The 23,943-nt window shown below is 38.8% G+C and overlaps 5 protein-coding genes across 15 annotated transcripts in view; 2 read left to right on the forward strand and 3 right to left on the reverse strand.

Annotated features, from left to right (window-relative positions):
• The window catches only part of LOC143221473 (otoferlin), a 41,416-nt gene extending 38,885 nt beyond the window's left edge, over window positions 1-2,531 (reverse strand). Inside the window, exon 1 of the mRNA XM_076446932.1 lies at window positions 2,054-2,531. Coding sequence (XP_076303047.1) covers window positions 2,054-2,075 — 22 coding nt within the window. The 5' untranslated portion in view covers window positions 2,076-2,531. The remainder of the gene's footprint in view (window positions 1-2,053) is intronic.
• A 146-nt stretch (window positions 2,532-2,677) lies between these two features.
• Window positions 2,678-11,115, reverse strand: LOC143221666 (putative fatty acyl-CoA reductase CG5065). 4 transcript variants are annotated; one of them, XM_076447053.1, is made up of 9 exons: window positions 11,057-11,115; window positions 7,117-7,324; window positions 6,774-6,971; window positions 5,862-6,058; window positions 5,678-5,787; window positions 4,265-4,460; window positions 3,953-4,192; window positions 3,628-3,885; window positions 2,678-3,527 (listed from the first exon to the last, which is right to left on the reverse strand). In XM_076447053.1, exons 1-9 carry the CDS (start codon window positions 11,098-11,100, stop codon window positions 3,365-3,367), a joined length of 1,614 nt encoding a protein of 537 aa, XP_076303168.1. In that variant the 5' UTR covers window positions 11,101-11,115; the 3' UTR covers window positions 2,678-3,364. The 4 variants fall into 4 exon arrangements, with proteins under 4 accessions (XP_076303168.1, XP_076303171.1, XP_076303170.1 ...); XM_076447056.1 differs by lacking the exon at window positions 11,057-11,115 and adding an exon at window positions 10,794-11,008; XM_076447055.1 differs by lacking the exon at window positions 11,057-11,115 and adding an exon at window positions 10,431-10,669.
• Window positions 11,116-13,947: 2,832 nt separating this feature from the next.
• Window positions 13,948-15,514, forward strand: Blos4 (biogenesis of lysosome-related organelles complex 1 subunit 4). Its single transcript, XM_076447091.1, has 4 exons — window positions 13,948-14,167; window positions 14,663-14,734; window positions 14,806-15,027; window positions 15,088-15,514. The coding sequence occupies exons 1-4, from the start codon at window positions 14,087-14,089 to the stop codon at window positions 15,178-15,180; spliced, it is 468 nt and encodes a 155-aa protein (XP_076303206.1). The 5' UTR covers window positions 13,948-14,086; the 3' UTR covers window positions 15,181-15,514.
• Window positions 15,515-15,529: 15 nt separating this feature from the next.
• On the reverse strand, window positions 15,530-20,608 carry LOC143221676 (transcription initiation factor TFIID subunit 11-like). Of its 8 annotated transcripts, XM_076447077.1 has the most exons (11): window positions 20,241-20,608; window positions 19,931-20,103; window positions 19,334-19,510; window positions 19,019-19,272; window positions 18,383-18,470; window positions 18,202-18,298; window positions 17,572-18,122; window positions 17,283-17,474; window positions 17,076-17,214; window positions 16,764-16,977; window positions 15,564-16,608 (listed from the first exon to the last, which is right to left on the reverse strand). In XM_076447077.1, exons 3-7 carry the CDS (start codon window positions 19,475-19,477, stop codon window positions 17,989-17,991), a joined length of 717 nt encoding a protein of 238 aa, XP_076303192.1. In that variant the 5' UTR covers window positions 19,478-19,510; window positions 19,931-20,103; window positions 20,241-20,608; the 3' UTR covers window positions 15,564-16,608; window positions 16,764-16,977; window positions 17,076-17,214; window positions 17,283-17,474; window positions 17,572-17,988. The 8 variants fall into 8 exon arrangements, with proteins under 8 accessions (XP_076303197.1, XP_076303198.1, XP_076303193.1 ...); XM_076447078.1 differs by having other exon boundaries at window positions 15,561-16,608; window positions 16,694-16,977; window positions 17,076-17,474; XM_076447080.1 differs by having other exon boundaries at window positions 15,563-16,608; window positions 17,076-17,474; window positions 20,421-20,608.
• Window positions 20,609-21,195: 587 nt separating this feature from the next.
• Trc (Serine/threonine-protein kinase tricornered) overlaps window positions 21,196-23,943 on the forward strand; it is a 62,217-nt gene continuing 59,469 nt past the window's right edge. Inside the window, exon 1 of the mRNA XM_076447040.1 lies at window positions 21,196-21,757. Within this exon, the coding sequence (XP_076303155.1) occupies window positions 21,756-21,757 (2 nt within the window). The 5' untranslated portion in view covers window positions 21,196-21,755. The remainder of the gene's footprint in view (window positions 21,758-23,943) is intronic.

The raw sequence follows: 23,943 nt of genomic DNA on the forward strand, positions 1-23,943 counted from the left end.
TCTTGGGGAAACTGTTGGAGACGCGTGTCCACGGATCGATTGATTTACAGACGACCAAGCGCTGCCGCGAGAGAGCTCAGACTTATGAAAACATCTTTTCCAATTTAGGCTTTTCAATTTACCGAATTGCCTTTCGATCAAACGAATGATCTCTTCTTTTTTGTCCGGTTATTTTTTCATTGTTTTTTCAAGGTCATCGTTATTTTTTATCGGGAAAACTCTTTTTTTATTCCATCTTGTTAATGACTTCAACATATCCAAATATATTTTTTCAGCCGCTATAAGATGGAATATAAAAAATTAAGTTTAGCCGATAAAAAAATAACGATGACCTTCAAAAAACTATGAAAAAATAACCGGACAGGAGAAATTGTTCTTCTATGACATTCCTCCTTCGATACCGTTTAAATTATGCCATAAATATTTGTTGTGTCATTAAAAATAAATGAGATATTTAGGTGGCCTTCTTCAGCTGAGAGTCCCTGTATATCATACAGTAGGCCCTCGATTAACCGGATCCCGATTGTAAACAAATATGGGTTTGAATATGATTATATTATGAAGGGAAATAAATTTCTCCGAAATAAGAAATTAATTTTGGAATATAATGTACATTTTAATCATTTCCCTCGGGTCTCGATTATCGGGCCTTAATTTATCCGGGTTGTTTGTCTCCCGATGAAGCCGGTCAATCGAAGTCCTACTGTAGTAAAAAAATCGCACAAAATATAAATAAAAATCTTGTTATTTTTATAATACTGTACACATCAGTCACTTTTGATGGTCGGTAGGTTTAGTGTTAAATAAAAAAATAGAAGAAGAAGTGACACTCTGAATACAGGATATCCTGGCAGGACAATGACGCAAAATTAGCGAGAAAATTGTAAGAGAAAAGTAAATTGGCGTGAATTTACAGGAGAGACAACGAAGGAGACTTTGGTCCGCTTCTTCGGGAAGTTCCTCGGGAGGAGGTTCTTTGAAAGTGGCCCGAGCTTCCGGGTAGATCAATAATGTGATATAAGTTAGGTCTGAAATTTCTCAGCGCCACCCTAATACACAATTTGGAACTAACAACTGTTGCTCTTTTCTAACAGGCATCTCGAGCCTCGTTGCTGCATCGCATTGCTCCAACGTGCATCCCATGTAAACACTCCTGTTCAACGTTGAATACGTGTGCTATTATACGCACACGCACGCACGTAACTGTGGGTATCAATTACGTTCGCTACCCCCTAAACTCTTATATTAGCCCGCGGACTACTGCACCGCGTCGGTCGTATGAGGTGACCCGCCCAAGCGATCAATTACCCTTTAAAACGGAATAACTTTGTTAAACAAACCACTTAAACTTTTTCAAAGTAAAAATAATTTTACCGTGACCTTCAACTCGAAATTACTTTGATCGTCTTGGATTATCTCGGTATTTTGCGATAATTATAAATAATGAAAGATCGTGGTCGAAGAAACTACGCGTCAGCAGAACTACAGAAAAACATGCTCGCATGTGTCGCAGTCGAGTATCAACATGTAAACAATTACGCTTCTACTTCTCCGAAATTCCTCGTACGAGATCTCTTCGAAAGAAGAGACCACCCGGCCATATTTAATAGAAAAGCGTGAAAAATCATATAAGAACACAGTAAGTTTCGAAAAAGGATTCCGTTTAATTCCGTGAGAAGGATTCTGTTTAATTGAATAGATCTGAGAATATGTGTTATTGCGGATTATCTAATACTTTAAATAAACCAATCATTGTGCAATACAATTTCTACATGAAGATATTGTTTGTCATGAATACTTATAATTAGACTGCGGATCTTTATGCAGAATAAAAAATGCTCGATTGCCAGACACAGGAGCCATATAAAAATTTCGTTCTTCTTTTAATTGTCTTGTTCAGGTGAAACTAATACACTATAGTGGTCTTAAATCTTGATAATACCTCCACTGTTTTAAATTGTACGTGTCCATTTTTGTCATAAATGCATAAAATCCGCAGTCCACTTATTAATTGAACTGGGTGCTTGTTTCTTTTGCACAGCAGTGTACGTACCTATTTCCATGATCGTTCCCATTTAATTGAAAGCAGAACGCGAGAGACGCGAGATTCGAGATTACATCTTCATAGTCGCGCACTGTCTCGTTGCATCTTGTGCATACGCAACATTAGAATACTTACGTAACACGGAGAAGGATAGCGAAGCATCTCGCGTCGCGTTGGGAATATCGGATCGCCGGAAAGTTCATGGAAATGTTGAAGAAACGGAGTAAGGCATATCTGTATTTGTCATGTCTTTTTTGCGCAAGATCGAGCATAGATCCGGCTATATCTATTCTTTTTACATACCTTTTAACTCCTCTGTTTATTCATCGCGAAAAGCTCGAGATATGAACGAAAACAGACACGCGTTGCGACGATGCGATATCGTTTGCTTTACGGTTACAGCTACGGTTATGGTTACGGCTGTGCTTACGGCTTACGACTTTACGGGCTACAGGTTACGAGTTACAGAGTGCGGGTTAACTACCGCTCTACATTTCTTGCTGCGTCCGATGCGATATTTCAAGAAACTGCATCCCTGATGACCTCTCGGTCGCGATATTGTGTCGTCGGGGACATTCGACGATTTTTCTACGGTAGAGCAACTGTGGGCCGTCGGAAATGTTGACGAGAAACTTGCAAAAATAAATGTCTTTATTTCCATAAATGAACTCTTACACGCATCGCGATCAGTTTCTACGGCGTCGAATAAACGTACAAATCGTTGTTTAGACTAGCAAAGTGACTGAAAGAACGCGCATATACATATAACCACGATGTACGTGAACCGAGAAATTTTCACAAAAAATTCACGACATATCCATCTCTACGAATTCACGTACGGAAATTGAATCGTTCCCATTACAGCTTACAGTTTTACGAGATACACAGTTTACAATTTACAATTTACAGTTTACAGTGGGCGGGTGCGCCGTTGATCGTCGCGCGATCAGGATGAGAAGGTACGCGACGTAAATTCGATCGATGATAAAAGTATCGGCGCGCCAGAAATGTCCTTGGAGGGCACCAAAAATTCTTTCGTAGTTGATCCAATCGCCTTGGCCTGCTGTCCAGAGCACAAGAGAAAACTAGCGAGAGGGGAACAGGGCAAGAGGAACGCAAAGGCAATCTGAATGGTCAGGCTTCTTTCCCCGTTTCCTTCCCGCTAGTTTTCTCTCGTGCTCCGCACAGTACTTGCTCGCGACTCGGCTGTTCTACACACGTTCTGTATATCCCGAAACGGCCACCTTTCTCGCAAGAACCCGCCGAAGCAGCAAAGGGATCAACCCGAAAATATCCTCGCCGCCACCCACCGACGCGTCTTCACTGTTGGAGTTTCCAAATAGCCCCGCCCACAACGGGCAGCGACGCGGTGTATTTTACAGCAGAGTCCACACAGAGTTTGACGATCTCGCTGTTCCTGTAGACCGAGTAGAGCATCCCGAAGTAGAACGAATACACGGCGATCAAGTGTATAACGTACATCCTGCGAAACACAAGCCGAGTCACAACAAAGAAACGTTTCTGCCCGTACACAGTAGAAAATACAAAGCCGTACGCGTAGTTGTACGCGTACACATACGTACATCGCTTGGTGTCTACGAGCTTTCGGTATGGTCGACAAATTTTCTTTCATACAGTACTGTCGGGCGCCTAAAATACAGTTTTTCATGTAGTCCTCCACGTCGATTGCGATGAAGTCTATCGGAAATATTTCCTTGTCCTTCGGACTCATCTCGCCCCACATGATCAACAAGTTAGTGTTGTGAAAGGCCCACTCCCTGGTCGTGAAGTACTGTAGCACCTCGAGTCCATCCGAGATTCGTTTCTGAATGCGAACCATGCTAACAATACGGATAATAAGAACGACAAGATGAAGAAACAGAAACGGAGAAAAGTTCGGGAACTCACAATCGTTTTTGTCGAAATATCAACATGAGAAAGTCGATGAAGTACGCCGGAATGATGTGAAAGAAGAAGACGAAGATGTTGTGCATCAACTTGCTGCTGCGTATGTCGCCGTCGGGATACCAAATCTGCCCCTCGAAGGGATACTTGTGACCGACCTTTTTGCCCCTCTCGACTATTTCTCCCCACGTGATCGGCAATATGCCGCTCTGCGTGATGTTGTAGACCGGCATGGTCTTTGACCTGAAACGAGCGGTGTCGTGCGTTCAAGGAGGAACACATTTACGGCAAAAAAACGACCGAGATTCGACGTACTTCTCCGTGGTAGCCACCTTGTGAGCGATCGAGATCAACGCGTTGATGCCCAGATCGACGGGTACCACCTCGGCATGGTAATGCGCGTTACAATGCATCGACCTTATCACTCCTTTCCCTGCACCCACCAACAATCCGACCGGTCCGTTCAAGTTGTCCACCCATCCAGGCAGTGGTTCTGCCAGAGCTGGAGTTACTATACGTGCAATCATATTATTATTATTATTATGGCTGCTGTTTACTCTACCGGACTCAAAATTTGTGACTTTCTCCTACGACTTATGATGTATTTGGTATGTAATCCAGCAGATTTGTACCAGGCGCGGATGCAGATCGAAGTTTCGAACCTCTAGGATCAATAGTTGAAGAGGTATGGTCGCTTAAAGTTGAGGATCTTTCCAGTTTTTAGACAGGTAAGGGCGCCGCCATATTGGTTTATAGTGACGGTCGCACACCGCTTACCGAGTTGTTTAGGTCGAGGGGGGCGGCAAGGTATGGCGGCGCCCTTAACTGTCAAAAATGCTCAACTTTAAGCGACCATAGCTCCTCAACTATTGACCCTAGAGGATCGAAACTTCGATCTGCATCCCCGCCGGGTACAAATCTACTGGATTACATACCAAATACATCATAATTCGTAGGAGAAAGGTACTAATTTTGAATCCGGTAAAGTAAAGTTTACCCATTATTATTATTATTATTTCCATCATTATCTGTCTATCAAATATGAATGTTATGCCTTCCTTTTTAGATGAAATCAAATGTGATTCGTTTCTAATCAATATCCAAGCATTAGCCCTTAGCACTCGAATGATGACTCCGAGGCGCCTCCAAAATATGTAAGGTATCTAGCAATAGACTGCGGATTTTATGCATTTATGACAAAAATGAATACGTACAATTTAAAACAGTGGAGGTATTGAAAAGATTTAAGGCCACCAGTGTATTAGTTTCACCTGAACAAGATAATTAAAAGAAGACAGAAATTTTTATGTGGCTCCTAAATTTTGCAATCAATGCAAACATTTTTTCCGCAGTCTACTAATCAATTACTAAACATTCAAGTATTGTATGAGGTATTATATCAATTTCATATGTAGAATGGAAATATAATATTCTAGGTCGGGGGGAAGAATTGTTTAATTTTCGAGTTAAAACAGCTCCGATTGCAAAGGGTTAAAATAAATGAAGCCATAGAAAAAATATAAATTTTATATTCTCTTCTACGACGTTTTTGGTGATAAATCACAGTAACTGTAAAGAAAATGGTATGGCAAGGGATTAATATTAGGTACGTCCAAGCTAATGCGATAGTAAGAATTTCATTAAGAATGAAAATAAATTTCCATTCGACTCCTGTTCGTTGCAATCCAGATAAAAAATTTCGATTTTTTCAATCCTTTGTACGCTTACCTATCGATGGTCTGGCGATGCAGCAAGGCAAGCTCTGATACTCGTTGACTACCAATTTCTCGGCCAACCGCTTCGAGTACGTGTAAGTGTTCGGATGTCGATCCAACAACCTGCGAGAATGAATAATCAGTCGCGTAAATTTCAATTAATCGAGGGAAATCGATTTTCGCGTGTTTTCCATTACGTTGGCGTGATGAGGTTAATGGCGGATTCGTCCATCCACTGTATCAGCTCCATAACCTTGTGCGGATCATCCGGTGCGTCGTACACTCTTTCGCCGAGTTCTTCCTGATCAGGATGGCAAAATGTCGTGCTCAAATGCACGAACGACTTTAGACGCTTCATCTTCTTCGCGATGTCTAACACTCTCTTCGTTCCTATCTGGAAATCAGATTTCAGTTACAGATGTACCGTGCTCGTCTATTAGTCCGTTTGCGTCGCCTCGTAAGGGAGAATCAATCATCTTCTTCTTCAATCAATTTTCTTCTTCTTTATTCCCAAAAATGTTGCAGAAGAGAAAAAAAAATATTTTAATGCTTAAATAGTGGTTAATTGACTGCGGATCTTTATGCATTTATAGCAAAATTGAGTAGATGAAATTCAAGATTGTTGGACAATTTTAGAAATTGAATTTTAGAAATGATTTCTCCTCTGTTAAAATCATTAAAGGAAGAAATAACATTCAATCTAGTTTCTATTTCTTGCAATCGACGCAGACAATTTTTATTTTGCATAAAGATCCGCAGTCTACTGATTACAAACGAGTACAATTCTATTTCATCTAAAAAGAAAGACATAACATTCGTATTTGTTAAGATCTTCATCACGAGTCTGACTCGTTAAAAAACTGCGTAGAAAGATTTCAAAGAACGAGACGACTTCGTGTTTCGGTAATTCCTAGATGCGTATTGTTTACTTAGATTTCGCAACGTGGACGGAGTCGTTTTCATAAATAATTGCTCGCGTGCTCGTGGTGCTGTGTGATTGCGCGAAGGCAATTCGCTTTGGCAATACATAATGCAACGATGCGAAACGGATTAATGGGTTCAGATTCTAAATGCTCGCGAGAGTTCGATTCAAGATTACTCGGATTTACCGTGTTCATCTCGATGGCGTCCTTCAACTTGGCTTCCAGTCGGAGCGTAGCCGCGCAATGGAACACTATGTCGGTTTCCTCGGCCAACATTCCTAATTGAGCATCGGTCAATCCTAATTGATCGAGGGATACGTCTCCGACCAACGGCACCACTTTCTTCATCACTTGTGACTTCTGTTTTCTTATTCTCTCGAACATCTGTATTTGATTCGAGCATAATTGAACAAAACGATGAAAAATCGTATTCATAAACTTTATGGGAACCATACATTTTACGGGTACCATCGACATCGACGCGCACATAAACGTGAAAGGAGAAAATCAGAAAGGAAAAAGTACTTGCCGGCAACTTGAACATTTCGTCGATCCGAATCTCGGGGGATCGACCTCGCTTTGATCTTATCAACATATAAATCTTGTTTAATTCGCTGCAACTGTACAATAACTTCTCGATGAGCACCTTTCCCATTAAACCGGATCCTCCGGTTATAAAAATGGTCTTCCCCTGGTAAAACGACTGTATCTCGGTTAACTCGCCCATTCTTGGCAACCTAGATCAAAACAAACGAAAAACAAGTTTCAACGGAAAGTCGGAAGGACCGAAATCGAAACGAATCCGAGATCGTCTCGAGAGACCGATCTATCAACGATGAAGAGGCGCGACACACGTTCACTTTTGTTCGGCACAATTTGCATTCCATACATATTGATGGAGTTCGTCGTTCGGGAGTCGCGTGAGCCTCGGATCAACAACTTTAGAAATGTCTCTGGGTCCTGATTCGAACTTTTGTACTGCAATCTTGTTCTCAAGATAACTATAGACTGTTCGGAAGCTTCGAATATCGATCAGGCCTGGCCAACACAAATGGTTTCACGAGCCAATTTGATGGCGCGTAACGTTACAGCGGACCGCACTTTAGTAAACAAAACATGCTTTTGAAAAACGTAATACAAATTCAAAGTGAATAAAACTGTATGTATATACAATGAAAAACAAAAGTTTCAATAGAAAATTAAATCATCCGGCGGGCCGCGTATTGGCCAGGCCTGATGTAGATCATGCATTTTGTACGTATCGTTGAGCCGACGTTCCTTTTTCTCTTGCTCCTTCGATAAGAACATAGGCGAATTGACTAACATAAGATCGTACAGCTCCGTCCGACTCAAATCAAGACTTCACTGTAGCAAAGTTCAAGGAGGGCAGGAGATTCGATGGTTCGTCAATAAATGTTTGGCCAAAGATACTCGACGGATCGTTACTACTGTCTGATTGCAACATTGCTCCATCTGTTCTGGCAGTTAAGGAAAACACACCAACAGTTGACCAGTGGAGTTATGACGAAAATGAGTAGGTGTAATTTAAAACAGTAACAACGTTAGAAGAATTTAACACTAAAAACACAAATGACCAGTTTTATATTTTTAATTACACAATTATTGAAGTTATGAAGTTGCTAACGTTGAAATTGGTTCGATAAATTTCTTTATCCAAGCACATATTGTTATAAAAATTGCACAGTATCTAAATAAATACAGTCTTGTCATTTTTGTGACTAACATCATTTTAATCGCTTTTAGCACTCGGTAGGTTTTGTGTTGAAAATTCTGTTATGTTATATTCAACCTATTGAACATATTAATAGAAAAAATATATTTCTATTTCACTCCGGTTTGTTGAAACTCGGGTGGAACATTTTTATTTTGCATAAAGATCCGCTGTCTACTACAAGAGAATTCAACGTTGTGAGTAAAAGAGTCTGCAATTCTCCAGCGACAACAGATATCAACATCGTTCCATGTAATTTCAAGTATTTTACTTATGTTTTACCTAGCTTTCTTCTACATTAGAATAGAATTACCATTTTCCCGAAATAAGATGCACTGTTCTGTTATTCGTGCGTTTTTTAAACACAACCGAAAACCCTAAGATGTACACGTTAACTCGTCGATAGACTGCGGATCTTTGTGCATTTATGGCCTCTAAAAGCTTTGAAAAAGCGTATGATATAAAGTTCGTGAAACATCGACCGCGTTGATTTCCAAATTTCGCGAACCACGTCCAACTTTGAATGCATTATGTATTTGTTTTAGTTTTCGTAATACCGTAACATCGCGCGCGCGCGTTACAGCGAGTCGGCCAACAGTTCAACGGCCAGTGAAATCGCTTCGTAGTTTTCTAAGTAGACACTCCCGGGACCGGGAGTAGTATCTAAGTAGAAATTCCCGGGACCGACCCTCTGATTAAACTAGAATCGGTCTTGCTGTTGTCGTTGATGACGAGATACGCGGAACGGTTGAACCTGTTGGTCCAAACTCTCTAGATCGTTAGAAAGCGATCGTGTCGGGAAGATAAGCCGAATAGAAATTTGAATATGCAGTTGCATTTGAATCTAGGGAGTCGGGTGACTCGACGTCTTATAAAAATTCACGTGTTGTAACGCGAAACTGGTTTCCATCACCTTTTAATGATTCGGCGACGATAGATTCCACTACATGTAAACCTGCCTGTGATCGAGTTCCAACAACCTGATTATCCATGATTCTGTGTCAGAATGATAATGTAAAATGTAGCAACGTGGATAGTACGCTTTATCTAGAAGCGTATCAAACGAATGTATTAACTTGTTGCGTTTCCCTGATTATGAATTCACCTCGATTTCTTGCAAAAAGAAGCTCGATCCAGATACATATTGTAGATTGCCGCGTTCGAAATGCACTTCGATCGATCAAAGTAACAATTATAATAATATCTCGGTTAACAACTCGGAACGGCTCGGGAACGGTAGCTAGTCTCGCGTAAACAAAAACGATTTACGCGGCCCTGTACACCTTTTAAACGAACAATCGTTTGAAATTGTGCAAACCCTCTATGATCCCGGTACTGTCAAGCAAAATCGACTTCCATTTGTGGTAAAGATCAACGTTAAATAAATCAAACGGAACTATGTATATTCTACTTTCATCATTAATATTAATATTAACATTAAAATTTTTGCGGGGTGGCACATACTTTATCCTAGATGGACACGTTCTATCGCACTACATAGTAACAACCTAGGGAAAGAGAGAACCGAGTGAAAGGAAATGCGCGCTAATATTACAAATACTTGAAACAGTTTGGACGCTACATGTACGTCTGTGTGCGCGAGCAATTCTACAAAAATATATTACGTAATTACAATTAGAAACGCGCTTTACGTATCGCAGAACGTACGACGGAAAATTATCAAAATTTTCTTCGAAACTGTTGATCCTTCTCTCATGATGTTGCAGTCATTGAAATGCGGAAACGATATGGAAAGCGAAAGTAAAGATTTAACTTAAGCGCTCGCTGTCCACGATATTTGCGTAGAAGAAATTATAGTTTCTGGACATCTAATTTGACATGAATATCATTGATCGTGATTAATAATTAGTAGTGGATAGGTGTGATTAAAAACAGCAAAAACATTAGAAGAATTTCCAAACACTGTTATATCACTTTCATGAAAGAAAATAAATTTTGAATCCACTCCAGTTTGTTACAATTCAGATAGAAAATGTTTATTTTGCATAAAGACCCACTGTCTATTAGTAATCGACCTGTATGGACGTCTGCGTTGCGTTTGTTCAAATTGCGCGAGCAGCGGACGCGTTAAGATTCTTTAACGGACTTACCTGTCGCTAATAGTGTACCAAAGAAAAATATTTGAAGCTGCTTCGAAATTATTGAGAAGTTTAGCTGGTGGTGTTATCCAGTAGCATTAGAAGAAGAAGCAGAGCGAACGGAACGAATAGAACTAGTAGAACGAGCAGACTATTCAGAATCCGCGAAATCTGCAGAATGAGAGGAAGAGTCACGAACCGCGCTCTCGCTGTCCACAATACTTGCGCAGAAGAAATTTTAGTTTCTGGATGTCTAATTTTACATGAATATCATTGATCGTGATTAATAATCAACTGATGGAGAGTAGACGTCTGCGTTGCGTTGGTTCAAATTGCACGAGCAGCGAACGCGTTAAGATTCTTTAACGAACTTACCTGTCGCTAATAGTGTACCAAAGAAAAATATTTGAAGCTGCTTCGAAATTATGGAGAAGTTTAGCTGATGGTGTTATCCAGTAGCATTAGAGGAAGGAGCCGAACGAACGGGACGAATAGAACTAGTAGAACGAGCAGACTATTCAGAATCCGCGAAATCTGCAGAATGAAAGGAAGAGTCACGAACCGCGCGCTCGAAAGCACTGAGCTCCAACGTAGTTCGCGCTGCACTTCTACCCAGCGAAATAACGCTGTCTCCCCACCTGTTCTTAATTGGATGACTTTCTTGCTCTTCCTTTTTCTTCATCTTCTTCTTCTGCTTTGTCTTCGAATGTTGCCCTTGCGCGCGACATCTTTATCGGCCACTCTCGATCCTTTTGAAATTTATCCGTCGCGGAAGTTTCCACAATTATCAGGAGCAATTATAACGAGTAGTCCTCGCTCTAAATGATATGGATACAATTCATGGATACGACTGTTATTGTCAGCGGCAGACTCTACTTTGACGAAAAAACGTATAAAATCGTGTCGAACGTCGCGTCGCATCGTCATGCTCCTGTAAAGTTTGTCCCATTCCAGAAGATTGATCAGTATGCGATGCCTCGCCGTTTCTTACAAAAATTCTTAAGTGACTGCGGAATTAATGGATCGCGGACGTATTTTCAATCTGCTTCAACTTTAAGCTGAGTCAGGAATCCTGATTACTTAATTGCATACACATACCACATCGAGTATTCGATAGGTCGGGGTATGTAATTACTCTGTGAAGTAGGTATTTCGTGTGATTCCTGTCTCCGAAATCGTAGTAGCCTGAAAAAGTCGTACAATTTTCACGTTCCTTCTCGCCGTCGCTCAGTGGTCCGGACCGAGAAATTCAGTGACATTTTGTAAAATGAACTTTCTCGTATCGATACCTAATCAATGAGCATTGCTTCCTAAATGTCGAAGACCTCGGAAATTTAATAAATATTATAGTTGTAATAAACATTGAAAGTTGGACATTTTAAGAAGAGTGATTTAATTTCTCCTATATAATGTTTTGAATTCTATTTAATGTTTACTCTCGCTTTTTTTTAATTGAAGAGCAGACTTTTGTGATCAAAAATCATATCTTCTATCATTAATTAATGTAAATACTCTATTTAAAAAATAGCGCTCAATGCAGTAAGAAAAATATTCGAAGTTCTTTCTATTTAAGAGGGTATAGCTTTACAGTTTAGCCGAGTTATTTCTAACAAATTTGAATATTTTTAACACACCTTCCTTTAAATAATCCCACAAGAATCATTTCACTCCGCTTCCCACTTTGTAAGTTATGAATGGATCGAGATATCGGGATGAAATTTATATTATATCAATGAAAATTAAATAAAAAATATTGTTTAACGAATTCAAAAACTATTTAATTACCTACAGTGAAAGATGATTTTTTAAAAATATTTTTAGTGAAAGTTTCATTGCAATATCTCTAATGGTTCAAAAGTTATATCAAAATGTCGCTGAATTTCTCGATTCGGACCACTGTGCGTCGCTCCTTTTACAATTTCTTTTCACCTGATTGGTGTCAATCATTTCCTAAAGGAAAGACAAAATGAAAGTTTACATCGATTGACTTCTGTAACGGTTGAATAGCGATGACAGAGAAATAGAATTTGATTTCGGTTGAACGGAAACGAATAAAACAGAATGACACTTCACAAAAGATCTGAAAATGCAATCGATTAAGCAAAACGCGTCGGAAATGTTCGGCAGACCAGACCAAACACGAAGAACAAAGTTACGTTCATTTCTATCGCTGACCCTAGCCCGAGTCTCTAACGTTGCTTTTACCGGAGCCGCGGTACCCCATAAACTTTCGTTGCGCAAACAACATTACGTAAAGTTGATGCACATTATAGTTCGTCGACCTCTTTCGTATCATAAATTGTTCAGCTTTTTTCACGAGTTTTTCACTCTTCGTTCATTAGAGCATATCGATCGCTACAGTTTATTACTTCAAGTACTACCGTTAGATTGCGTGTTTTTCTTTCATTTTAGAAACACTAGTTGCACGTACGTATACATACTATATGTACAAGATATTTTAATCCGTTCATGAGATGTGTCAAAATAATCGTGCTCATCGGTTGTTTTCGAAAAAATTCCGCGAACTTCTCGATAACAATTGATGTTCGTTGCAGCAAAATTTCGTCGAAATACAAGTCGATCCAAAAACGAAGAAAATCAAGTGATATGACACAGTCATTAAAACGTCTGTATCCCCAAAAATGTCGTAGAAGAGAAAAACAAATTTATATTTTTTGTATGGCTACATTTATTTTAATGCTTAAATATTGATTAGAAATGAATTAATAAATTTTGTTTCGTTTGAAAAGAAAGGCATAACATTCGTATTTGATAGACTGTTAAAATCTTCATCGCGTCTCTGAGTCGTTAAAATACGGCAAGGGGTTGAATACAATTTCTTTTAACGTTATCATTGTTTCATCTAACAGTTCAACTATAATTGTAAGTACAGGTAAACGACAGTAGGTATTTAAAGAAACATTAACACAGAAACTACGACCATATAATTCACGTTTAATCTATATGGAAGCAACGTGTACGACTTTGTACAAAGTCATGTAGATAATTATTTTAATTCAAACTCATCGAAAGATCATGATAGATCATATAATACGTGAGTTATATACCTGTAAGTACCTATAGTATTGCAGATTGCAGATCAATGAATTCGTTTGACGTCAGCTATAACCGAGTGGATTTCAAATTACAATATAGCGCCATTTTAGAAGATCTTTCTTGATTGCACAGAATAAAATCCGAATGTGTAACGAACCAAAAGCTAGCCGAAGGCTTTTGTTCGAAAGCTTCGTTGATAAATCATCGAAAATCCCTAAGAAATGATGATCAATCTTACAATTAGAGAACATAAATGGATGCTCGATGAAAGGGAATGAAAATGAATCGGTCAAATTTCACGCTATAATAAGTAAACTATACCTGTAAATATAAATTACGCTACTTGGAACATGTATAATGGATTCCTTAATAGAAGAAATAATGTCTTTACCGATTCGAATTTCTAATTAGAATAATCCATGACAATTTACGTCCCCATAAAAATCCACAGCCTAATAACGAGACTTCGCACTCTAGTGCATAGTGCATTGTTAACAAAAGAAAATGGCGCAACGTACGTTTAACATTATTCATCGGAGATGAACCATATGTATATGTTTTATATATAACCTTCTGACAGTCCAATAAATTCTCGTGAGAAATCGGGGAAAATGTCATCACATACTACTGCGATAGTCGAAGAATTGGCAAAGGATTATGCGAGTTATGCAAAATTGGATTTATCTAATCAAGCGAGTATTATATCTTACATAACCTCTACGAACAACCTGTAAACGATGTCGAAACGTCCGAACAGATATTTTTATTATGTTTCATGTGTCGAAAAAGGATTTTTCGTATTTTGAAATGTATTTGCATGCTCACCTTTTGTTCAAATCACTGCCTACAATTAATATAATGTACACTTGTCGATGCTTTGTTATAAACAAAACGAACAGTCTTTTAAGAAAACCAATATATAGAATATAATAATAAAGAGAAACAATTGACATTTGTAACATTAGATTTATATATTTAATTCGACTGGAACAATTCTAATGCTTACTTATATCACACGACACTCCTAAATGTAGAGTCCTATGCAAACAGCAGTGTGCAAATACATTCTTGCTCTATGAAATTTGTTTCTCAAAGCAGAAACATTTTGTAGAGAAGCATTAAGAATTGTATGTTACGTTAGCGTGCAATATCTTTACAGGAATTGAAAGACAGCATTTATGTTGCAGATGAAAAGCTTCCACGATACCATCGAGGATGTAATGATGCGCTTAGAAGAATTTCAGTCGATCATTGAAATGGTTAGACCATAGCAGTAGGGAAAAATATTTGATTAAATTTGTAGTACACACGTTATGTCTTCTGTTGAAAGGTTCAGAATGAAAGAACGCAATGCATCGATCAGCACATTCCAAAATTACAAGATATACAACCGGAAGTTGTGACACTATGTAAACGTATAGATGCTCTAGAGCATGTTATAGCAATGGCTAACGTGAACCTAACTACTTTAGAGGCTGCGGTTGACAACGCGGAAGCCGAATTAGGGATTTCAGATAGATTATTTGGAATGCTAAATCCTTTGTCGTTTTTTGTAAGTAGCAAACCACATATCTCAGTGTGGCAAATATTTTCAAGTTGCATTATGTTTCAGAAAAAAAGTCAAGAATCCTCGTTACCGAACAAATTACCGGTGTACGAACAGCCTACAATATATAGAACAAACGATTATTTCAACAGCGAGTAGACGACACGATCGAGTCACAAAAGTGCAATACGTTTATTAATTAGGCGGATAGGTAAAAATATATTGTTGAACGTTGAAAAGGGATACTAAAAAATCTTTTAAAAAATGTGCAATATCGGGAGAACGTTGCATATTTTGATTTTAAATGTAAGATAAAACTGTATTAGTCGCTTATCGCTTCGATTTGGAATGACTTTTATGATAATCACAAAGCAGGACGTGTAACGAAAAAGATGTTGCGCAACCTGTGCATATTTTTCATTGTTTTCGTCGTATAGGTATATCGACGCCGACGGTTCCGTTTATGGATAAATATTAACACGCTGCGAGAGTACACGTTTTTAATTGCGCTTTTTTCTCGCCTATGGAACAGCCTCCAGCTATGCAATGTCTCCATCTCGACACCTTTCCTATACCGCAAGTAACGCTACATCTGGACCAGTTTCCCCATTGGTCCCATATTTTTGGTCCAGATCTGCTTGACTCACCTATCGAAACACCCAATTATTCTACACCTACCTAGAAATTCTTTGTTTTCCACGTACATTCATGAACGAGCTTTCAGGACTTTTGATGACACGCTTTGAAACGCGCGGATTTTTCTAGTCAAAAGACTGGGCCGATTTATAGTTACCGATTAGATTACACACTCTTTCTTTTTCTTAGTTTATTTGATATCGTACCTACGTAATCTTGTTCGTTTTCGCTGTTACCATTATCATTAGCAGTTTCGAGCGACTGCTTCTTACGCGGCAACACTTCATTTTGAACGTCACCCGCTTTCGAAGTGAACGGTGTCATTTTATAAGGCAAATATGACACGGCATTCGTCAAAATATTTGTGCCTTCTAAAAGTACCGTATATTCCGCAATAATGTAACAGACTATTATTAATTTCGTAAATCGTTTCCTCAACGTATGTAGCATGATATTGCACATACACGGTTGATGTTTAGTAATAATTTCGCGTTGAACATGCAGCCCAATGAAATTATCTGCCGATCTATTCGAAATCTATATCATGAGAAAGCATTTTCAAAACAGAAAACAAAACTTTCAGCATATACAGTATGTAAATAATTTACATTTATGTTGTGGTGTAAATAATTTACATTATATTTAATATAAGGTGTGATAATTGCACAATATATATGTACGGTAAGTAGTATATATATATGCAATTACGAAATACATGTACTACCCTAATTATGTTGCAGAGTTTAGCAAATAATTGTTATCAGGTTTTTATTCCAAACCAATTGAGAATGTTTTTATCGCATTTTTTAAATCGGCACGGTCTTAATTGTGCTTTTTTCAATCCTTTCGTACAGTCTTTCGATGAACAGTGACGCCATCGGACCTGCCGACCGTTTCCGCAAGTTACACTACACATGCTCCAATTACCCCACTCGTCCCACTGTTCATGATCTACATATAGTATCAAAACAAACTTATTTACGTATAGATTCATTAGCGAACTAAACAAGAAATGTTAAGCAATATTTACACTTACGTATGTTTCTATGCATACATACGTACAGATATCTAAATATACATATATGTCGATTATATCACACACGTACATATTTCCTTAGTTCCGTCTTCGATTTTTGCCAAAGACTCAGCATTTTTTTCGTGGAATAAATCGTTGTTAATGAGACCTTTACTGGTAGTTTTTGCTAAATAATTGAGCAACCTCCGACCATAAATAGTTGATTCTTTTAAGGCACAGAAATGCTGTTGAGATCTCGAAATCGACAGTTCTCTTACGCACTTCGGTAGATTAAATTTGCTAATCTGTGTACAAAGTGCTTAGTTGGCATAATCGTAAATCATAACTTGAACTGGAACTATAACTAACATGTATTTACACGTTTGTGTATTTTAGCACTCACTCGAAAGACATTGGGACACGTATTAATTGATCCATGATCGTAATAATCGTACCGAATCTTTCTTCTATCATCTATTCGATACCGTTGATCGAAATTTAACATAGCACAACTGAGGTTCCTTTCCCGATTCTCGTATAAACTGAATTAATAAGAAACGATGATTAGCATCTACAAACAGGAATATTTATAATCAGTATTTCAATATACCAAATGTTGGCGCGGCTTAACAGATTTTCCGACGATCCGAAGGTGTAGAATTCTTTCAATCCAACCTCGCTATTCGAATTCTCTTGGAATACGAATCCAAAGCTCTGGGTCATCGTGAAGGCAAATAGTAATTGCATAGCATGTTCCATCAAATTCGTATTAATTAAGAGCAGTAACACGTGAACGAAAGACCTATCGGTTAAAATTTGTTAGATGCGATAACTAAATTTTTATTATTGCTAAGCTGAATATAGCTTTGCTATAGTAATTGACCGATTTCATTGCGTACCGTGTACGTTTCTAAATTAGACCATGTAGCATTCACGAGTTCCTATAGGTGTGTGTCCGTGTTAAAATATTTGGCAAAGTTGTCGAGAAAACGTTGAATATTTTTTATTAAAATTATTTTGTTTAAGAATTTCATCAATTTCATTTCAATGTACAACTTATCGTATATTCTATAAAACAATATCTTCTGAACACCCTCTCGAAACGTTGTGTTTCTTTGGGCAATAATATTAATTTGATTTAAAATTATACAGATTACTCTAAATCAGTGACGAGCAACCCCGCCGCCCGCATTTGGCCCGCTAGCAAACTGCCTGCGGCTCGCCGCGCGACGCAACAAAGTATTTAATATTGCGTTTTATGTTTCCACTTTTTGCCCACAATACGCCGCGGGTTGCTCACCACTGCTCTAAATTATTTACAGCCTAAAAAATGACTTATGAGCACGACCATTAGGGATCTGTCCTTGAAGTCTCAATCTCCTAACAGCTTCTCTCAAATGTTTTGGTTGTAATGGCCCCGTTTCCCTATGCGCTTCCATGACATCGAGAGCTACGATTCGAAATACAATTGGTGAATAGAAGCATTTTTTTACCTATTTAGAAGTTCTATCAAACGATCCAATTTTTACCTTCTTCCACGATTTCTCCAACAAACACTTTCGCAATGCCGGACATCGCTATGACTACGTTTTGCGATACAGAACAACCCGTAATTGTTTGCATAATCTAAGACAGAAATCGCAAAACCTGTTTGATAAAGGGCCGAACGCTAAACGACATGTAAAGTCAATATTAAAATGAATTGCATACTCTTTTTATGGCTGCTTTTGGAAAAGCGGCTCTTCTGTACATCTCATATCTATCCAATTGATCTTCCGTGAAATTGGAAACCAATACCCTGTTAAGAAAACCGTATGGATAGTCCTAGAATTATACAGGGTGTCTCTATGAACTCGATTGTCTCAAACATCTTGCTTATTATCAATGAGAGAAAAAAAGGGTGATGTAATGTATTGTAATCTTATTGTTAGCTCCACTATCGCGTGATGGCAATTGAAAGAATGTGATGGCTTACTACAAAGTTTGCCTCTTTAAACGTAATTGTACTTTCTCTCGACATTTTTTTGTACTATCGATAATAAGTAGACAGCGGATCTTTATGCAAAATAAAAATGTAGCACCTGAATTGCAACAAACGGGAGTAAAGTAGAAATTTATTTTCTTTCTTAATATGTTTACTGGGTTGAAAAGAATATAACAGTGGTCTTAAATTCTTCTAATGTGTGTACTATTTTAAATTACACCCACTCGTTTTTGTCATAAATGCATAAAATCCGCTGTCTAATAATAAGCAAGCTATTTAAGGTACTCGATTAGATGGACCATCCCATATCAGAAGTATTTCAGAAACGCAGTATACATTAGCACGTATAGACAAATACTTACTGCATTTTCTCTCTCTCCTCTTCTTCCAATTCTTTTTTACTTTTTTCTTTGCTTTCTCTTCTTTCTTTGACGTTTATAGGATTCGCGTGTGGTAATACTATATCATTTCCAAACAGATCCTCCGTAGTTTGATCTTCATCTCTATTTTCAATTTCGTGTTTGACAATTTCGATTTGATCCTCCACCATCGTGCCTATTAAATTAGAACCTGTTTCTTCCACGTCTGACTGAGAACTCATTGCATCCAATTCTACCTGTAACATTAGACGTCGCATTGTACGCCATACTAGGAATCCTTTATACTTTATGATATACCTTAATGTGCATGTTATCCACATCCATCGGTTCTGTGTCTTTGGATATAGAGTTTCGGGATGGACTGTCCTTTCCATCTTTATAGTCTATATCTATGTGCTCGCTTTCATTTCCAGAATCTTCTTTCCCAAATATATTATCCATCGTCCAATAAAACACAAATTTCTGAAGGTACACCTAAACATATCGAATTCTCTCATACACGTTCGTGTTTAAGTGGGTATTCTCCTTTCTAGGATTGCAAGGGTGCTATAATGCAAAGATGGGGTTTTTCAGTAGTCAAAAGTGCTAGATAAAAGATCAAGCTAGACCGCTGTCTCCTTGAAAAGTCCTACTTTTACATTTACGAGGCATAATTTGCATTGTTCGGCGGCATTGTGAAAATAGCTACTGCTGCCGAATAATGCAAATTACACCTTGTAAATATAAAAGTAGGACTTTTGAGGGAGACAGCAGTCATAAAGAGATGAGAAGGCATATCCCGCACCCTTGCAATCCTGGAAAGATGATTACCCTCTTAAGAAATGCTTGTTGCACAAAATAATAAGAAAAGTATAATACTTCGACGTAGCTTTCAAGTTTTTTTGAAAAATTTACCTGATTAAAACATCAGCTTCACGAAGAGTATCAAGAAGATAGTAACCAGAAGAACGTCAACTCCAATGCCCAAGAAATTTGAATTTGAGTCAATTCATCTCGATTCATAAAATACCATTGAATCATTCATAAGACGTCGTTCGATTGTTAAATTTAGTGTGTTGCGACGATAACTGAAATCAAAGCCAGTCAAAGCATTTATAAATGCAGTTTTATAAGGAAAACAATCTGCATTCATATTTGTATAGCGTCTCGCGCAATCGATCGAACGTTCCAAATATTTCAAGTAGTATGTACAAAATATTAATACATTATCTAATAAGCAGAGTTTTCAATTCCTTTGAACTCTTGTAAACTGCAGCAACTAAATATGCAGACAAAGTCTGCACCTCTCACTTTTCGTTAAAAAAATAAATACCTACATAAATAAAGTATGTAAACACAGAGGGAACGTTTATTTGATTATGGAAATCACTGTGTACAAACTAACATAATGCAAAAGTACATGTTTACAACGTTTCTTTCCGTAAGAAAAGTTTGTAAAATAGCCGTTGCATTTCGATGTATTGTGCGAAAAAAACTAATTTCGAGCTACACGCACACATAAGCTAGAGTACAGAAAACGGAGTTTCTGAGTTTTGTTTTTCTTTTGGCCACAAAACGGTCTTACAGAGTAACACTGAGATCAAAGTCGTATTTCAAGAACCGACTTTCAGTGCGCATGCGTTCGCAAGTAGGTTCATTGCGTGCGCACCCTCAAAATTCCGCACTTCAAGCGCGGCTATGTACCAGAAGTTTGTACAGTTTCGAAACTACGTTCACAAAACAAACATAAATAGAATTCATTCTAAATACGTAGGAGAGCATTCGATTGTACATGATACATAATTTGCTGAAATTAATCAAATGTTACCGCGTTCGTTTCCAACGTTCGACATTTTTGTAAACAGTCGGCCGTTCCTCTTTGATCCAACGGCCCATGGAGAAGGACAGAAATATCAATTGAAGAGAAATGGCAACACCGTCTGTATATAGATCGTCAAGGTCACCGGAACATCAATGATTGCAACAGAAGATTCACCTCTGCACGAATACTCCGTGGTTCGTTGGCAAGGGAAATACATAATACATGATAACGATAATCGATGGATCAGATCCAATTTTGAAAAGAGATCGATGCATTACATGCATTCCAGATTGAGAACCTCTGATCCAACGAGTTAAAGGACCATGATCGAATCACGCTGGTGGCGACAGCGTGGCGCCAGCTGGCGGTCAAGTGAAATTTAGTCGACGGTGTCGCGACGCCGCGACGTATTTGTCAATATCTGCTGGTTTTCGCGATTTTCACGGTTCATAGGTACTTTGGTTGGTGGAGAATCGACGCAGGAACGATCGTCGGCGATTCGAGGACGATATCGGTGTTGGTCGCTCGTTGACGACGAGTTCGACAACGCGAGGGGTCCCGATCGAAAAGTGCGGAGAGTTGTCGGCGCGAAAAACAGGCATCGCGAGCTGACCGGGACATTCTCGGGACTCTCTCGGGACTCTGTTGGGACTGTTTCGGGACGATAGCTGGTAGTAGCTGGTAGCTGGTGGTTAGGTAGGTTGCTGACTCGCCCGAGCGAGTCTATCGCCTGACCTGTCTCATTCGAGAGCCAAGGGGGAGTAGATGGTACAGTGAGTGAGTGCGACACAGTGAAATATCGAAAACGCTCGGTCAACTCCTTGACCGTCTAACCGCAAGTTCTGTCTACCCTTTGTACAATATCATTGGACACCACGAGCCTACGAATGCAGCTTCAAGACGGAGCCGCGTATTAAGATGTGAGTATGGTGTTTGCCTGTATGTATTTATGTGCGTGCGCGCGCCTTGGAACGTGCTTGCAACTGTTCGAGCCGAACATGTAGCCGAGCTGGTGTTCGCGGTTATCCGATAGCCTTTTCGTTTCCGGATTTCAAAGAAAATTATGCGAACCAGGAAAGAGGAAAAGAAAAGAAAAGAAAGAACGGGTTTCCAGCGATGGTTCTTCGAGCCTATCTTGTGTTCATACACGGCACGAAGGACCATTGTTGTACATACACGTACAATCCGTTTGCTCCGTGATCCTGGTATGTAGGTACGCGGTGGACGCGCGCACATCTCTTTCCACTCACACTGTCGCGTACTTCGCGTGTCGTAGAGATACCAGTAGATATACTTGCATATACATACGTGCATGTACCAGGCTACGGTTTAACACGGTGTCGCATTGTAGTTGTACACGTACACCTAACTGCCACGAAATATCGTGACAGGATCACGCGTGAAACCGGTCTTGTTCCGATGAAACCGTTGAAACGGTCCGCCCTCCTACCGCATCTCTCTTTTCTGCTAAATCCACAAATTCCGCGACAGTTCTCCATCTTTGGTTACTGCGGATCTTTATGCGGAATAAATGTACATGTTCCGAGTTACGAGGTGATCGCAGGAAACGGGGGTTGAACGCACGCGTGTTGTCTATACTCCATAATCTTAGCGTATCTACAGAAAAATATAGCACTGCCTACTCGCTCGGTATGTACTCATGTTTATCGTAATCAAATTCGCGGTCTAGTTATTAGTTCTCGAACAAAGGGCAAGCTTTGATACGTTACGCGGTCGGTTACCCTATGTGCAATCCACAGGATATCGACTTTGGCCGATCATTATCGGCTGGCCCGTTCGTGTGCCTACTGCTTCGGTTTTCGAAGTTTATCGACAATTCGATTATCGTTCCGAATGCTTCGCAATTGAATTTCTGCTCGACGGTAGAAATATTTTCGGCACCGATCGATCATCGTTTTCGCGGAGGTACCCTATTACGATCCTACCTGTGTCTACAGCGGGTGTACGAAGTATTCGTACACCCTTTAAAAACAGATAACTTTTTTAAGATTGAACCCTACAGCATCAATCTTTTTGAAAGGTTTGAGGGATTAGTTTACGAGCTAATATTTAGAATAATAAATAATTTTAAAGCTTCTCCATATTTGAAGAGTTTTGTAGCAATTTTTATATGTATCGTACATCGACGTTATATGTACTACTCAGGTCTTGGTTGTTCGAAGCACCTGTGCGATATTTTTAGAACATAAAAAATATGTATTAAGCTAAAGGAAATACCTATGTATACATGTACTTAGTATGTAAATGGATACATACTTGGGTTAGTCACGCGAGTCGATGTCGATGAAACTTTGCGAAAAATATTTTTTGTCGACCTCGTTCTGATCGAAGGATGAAAGCAGCCCTCGAAGTTGGAAATTTAGTATTTATGTGTGAACAAGCACGATTGTTTCTTTTCGGTACTACAGGAAGGTTTCTGCGAAAATCATTTATTTAAATAGTATATTATTTAGTAATTCTAATTTTAAGCACACTCCATCGGTTCCAGATTTTTATTTCGCAATTATTGAAATTATAAAGATGCTTTCGTTGTAAATGATTAAATAAATATATTTAGTAGAACAAATGTTATAATATGAACTGTACAAAGTTCAAGAAAATTTAATCTTGTTATTCTTATAAGGCAACATGTACCGGCTACATACTTGCAAAAAAAAATACATGTCGAATATTTTTTTAACAATAACAATCAACCCTTGCATAAGTTTTATTGAAGTCGGCTTGTGTAACACGAATATGTTCCCTTACGAGGCAAAGTCTTCAAGTTAAAGATTTGCCGTTTTTCGAAATGGAATTTTTCAGAAACGAACCAAAAGAAAAACCGCTTATCGAAATGAACCGATTGCAAAGGAAAAGTTAAAATTTGTTCGACAGCAGGGTCTATGCGAGCTTGCGTGTGCTTGGTGGAACGAATGCGTAGAAAGGTGAAGAAAAAGTAAAGAAGAGGTAAAGAAAAGACGGTCGTTGGCCAGAGGAGAAACGACCGGACAAGTCTCCTTGCTTGAGACGACTCGAGACCTGTTTTAGTCCAGAGCTACGCTCTGTCAGATCCGCTCATCCACTCTAACAACCAGTTGTAGATCGT

This window comes from Lasioglossum baleicum, chromosome 2, assembly GCF_051020765.1.
Source record: "Lasioglossum baleicum chromosome 2, iyLasBale1, whole genome shotgun sequence".
Classification (NCBI taxonomy): Eukaryota; Metazoa; Arthropoda; class Insecta; order Hymenoptera; family Halictidae; genus Lasioglossum; species Lasioglossum baleicum.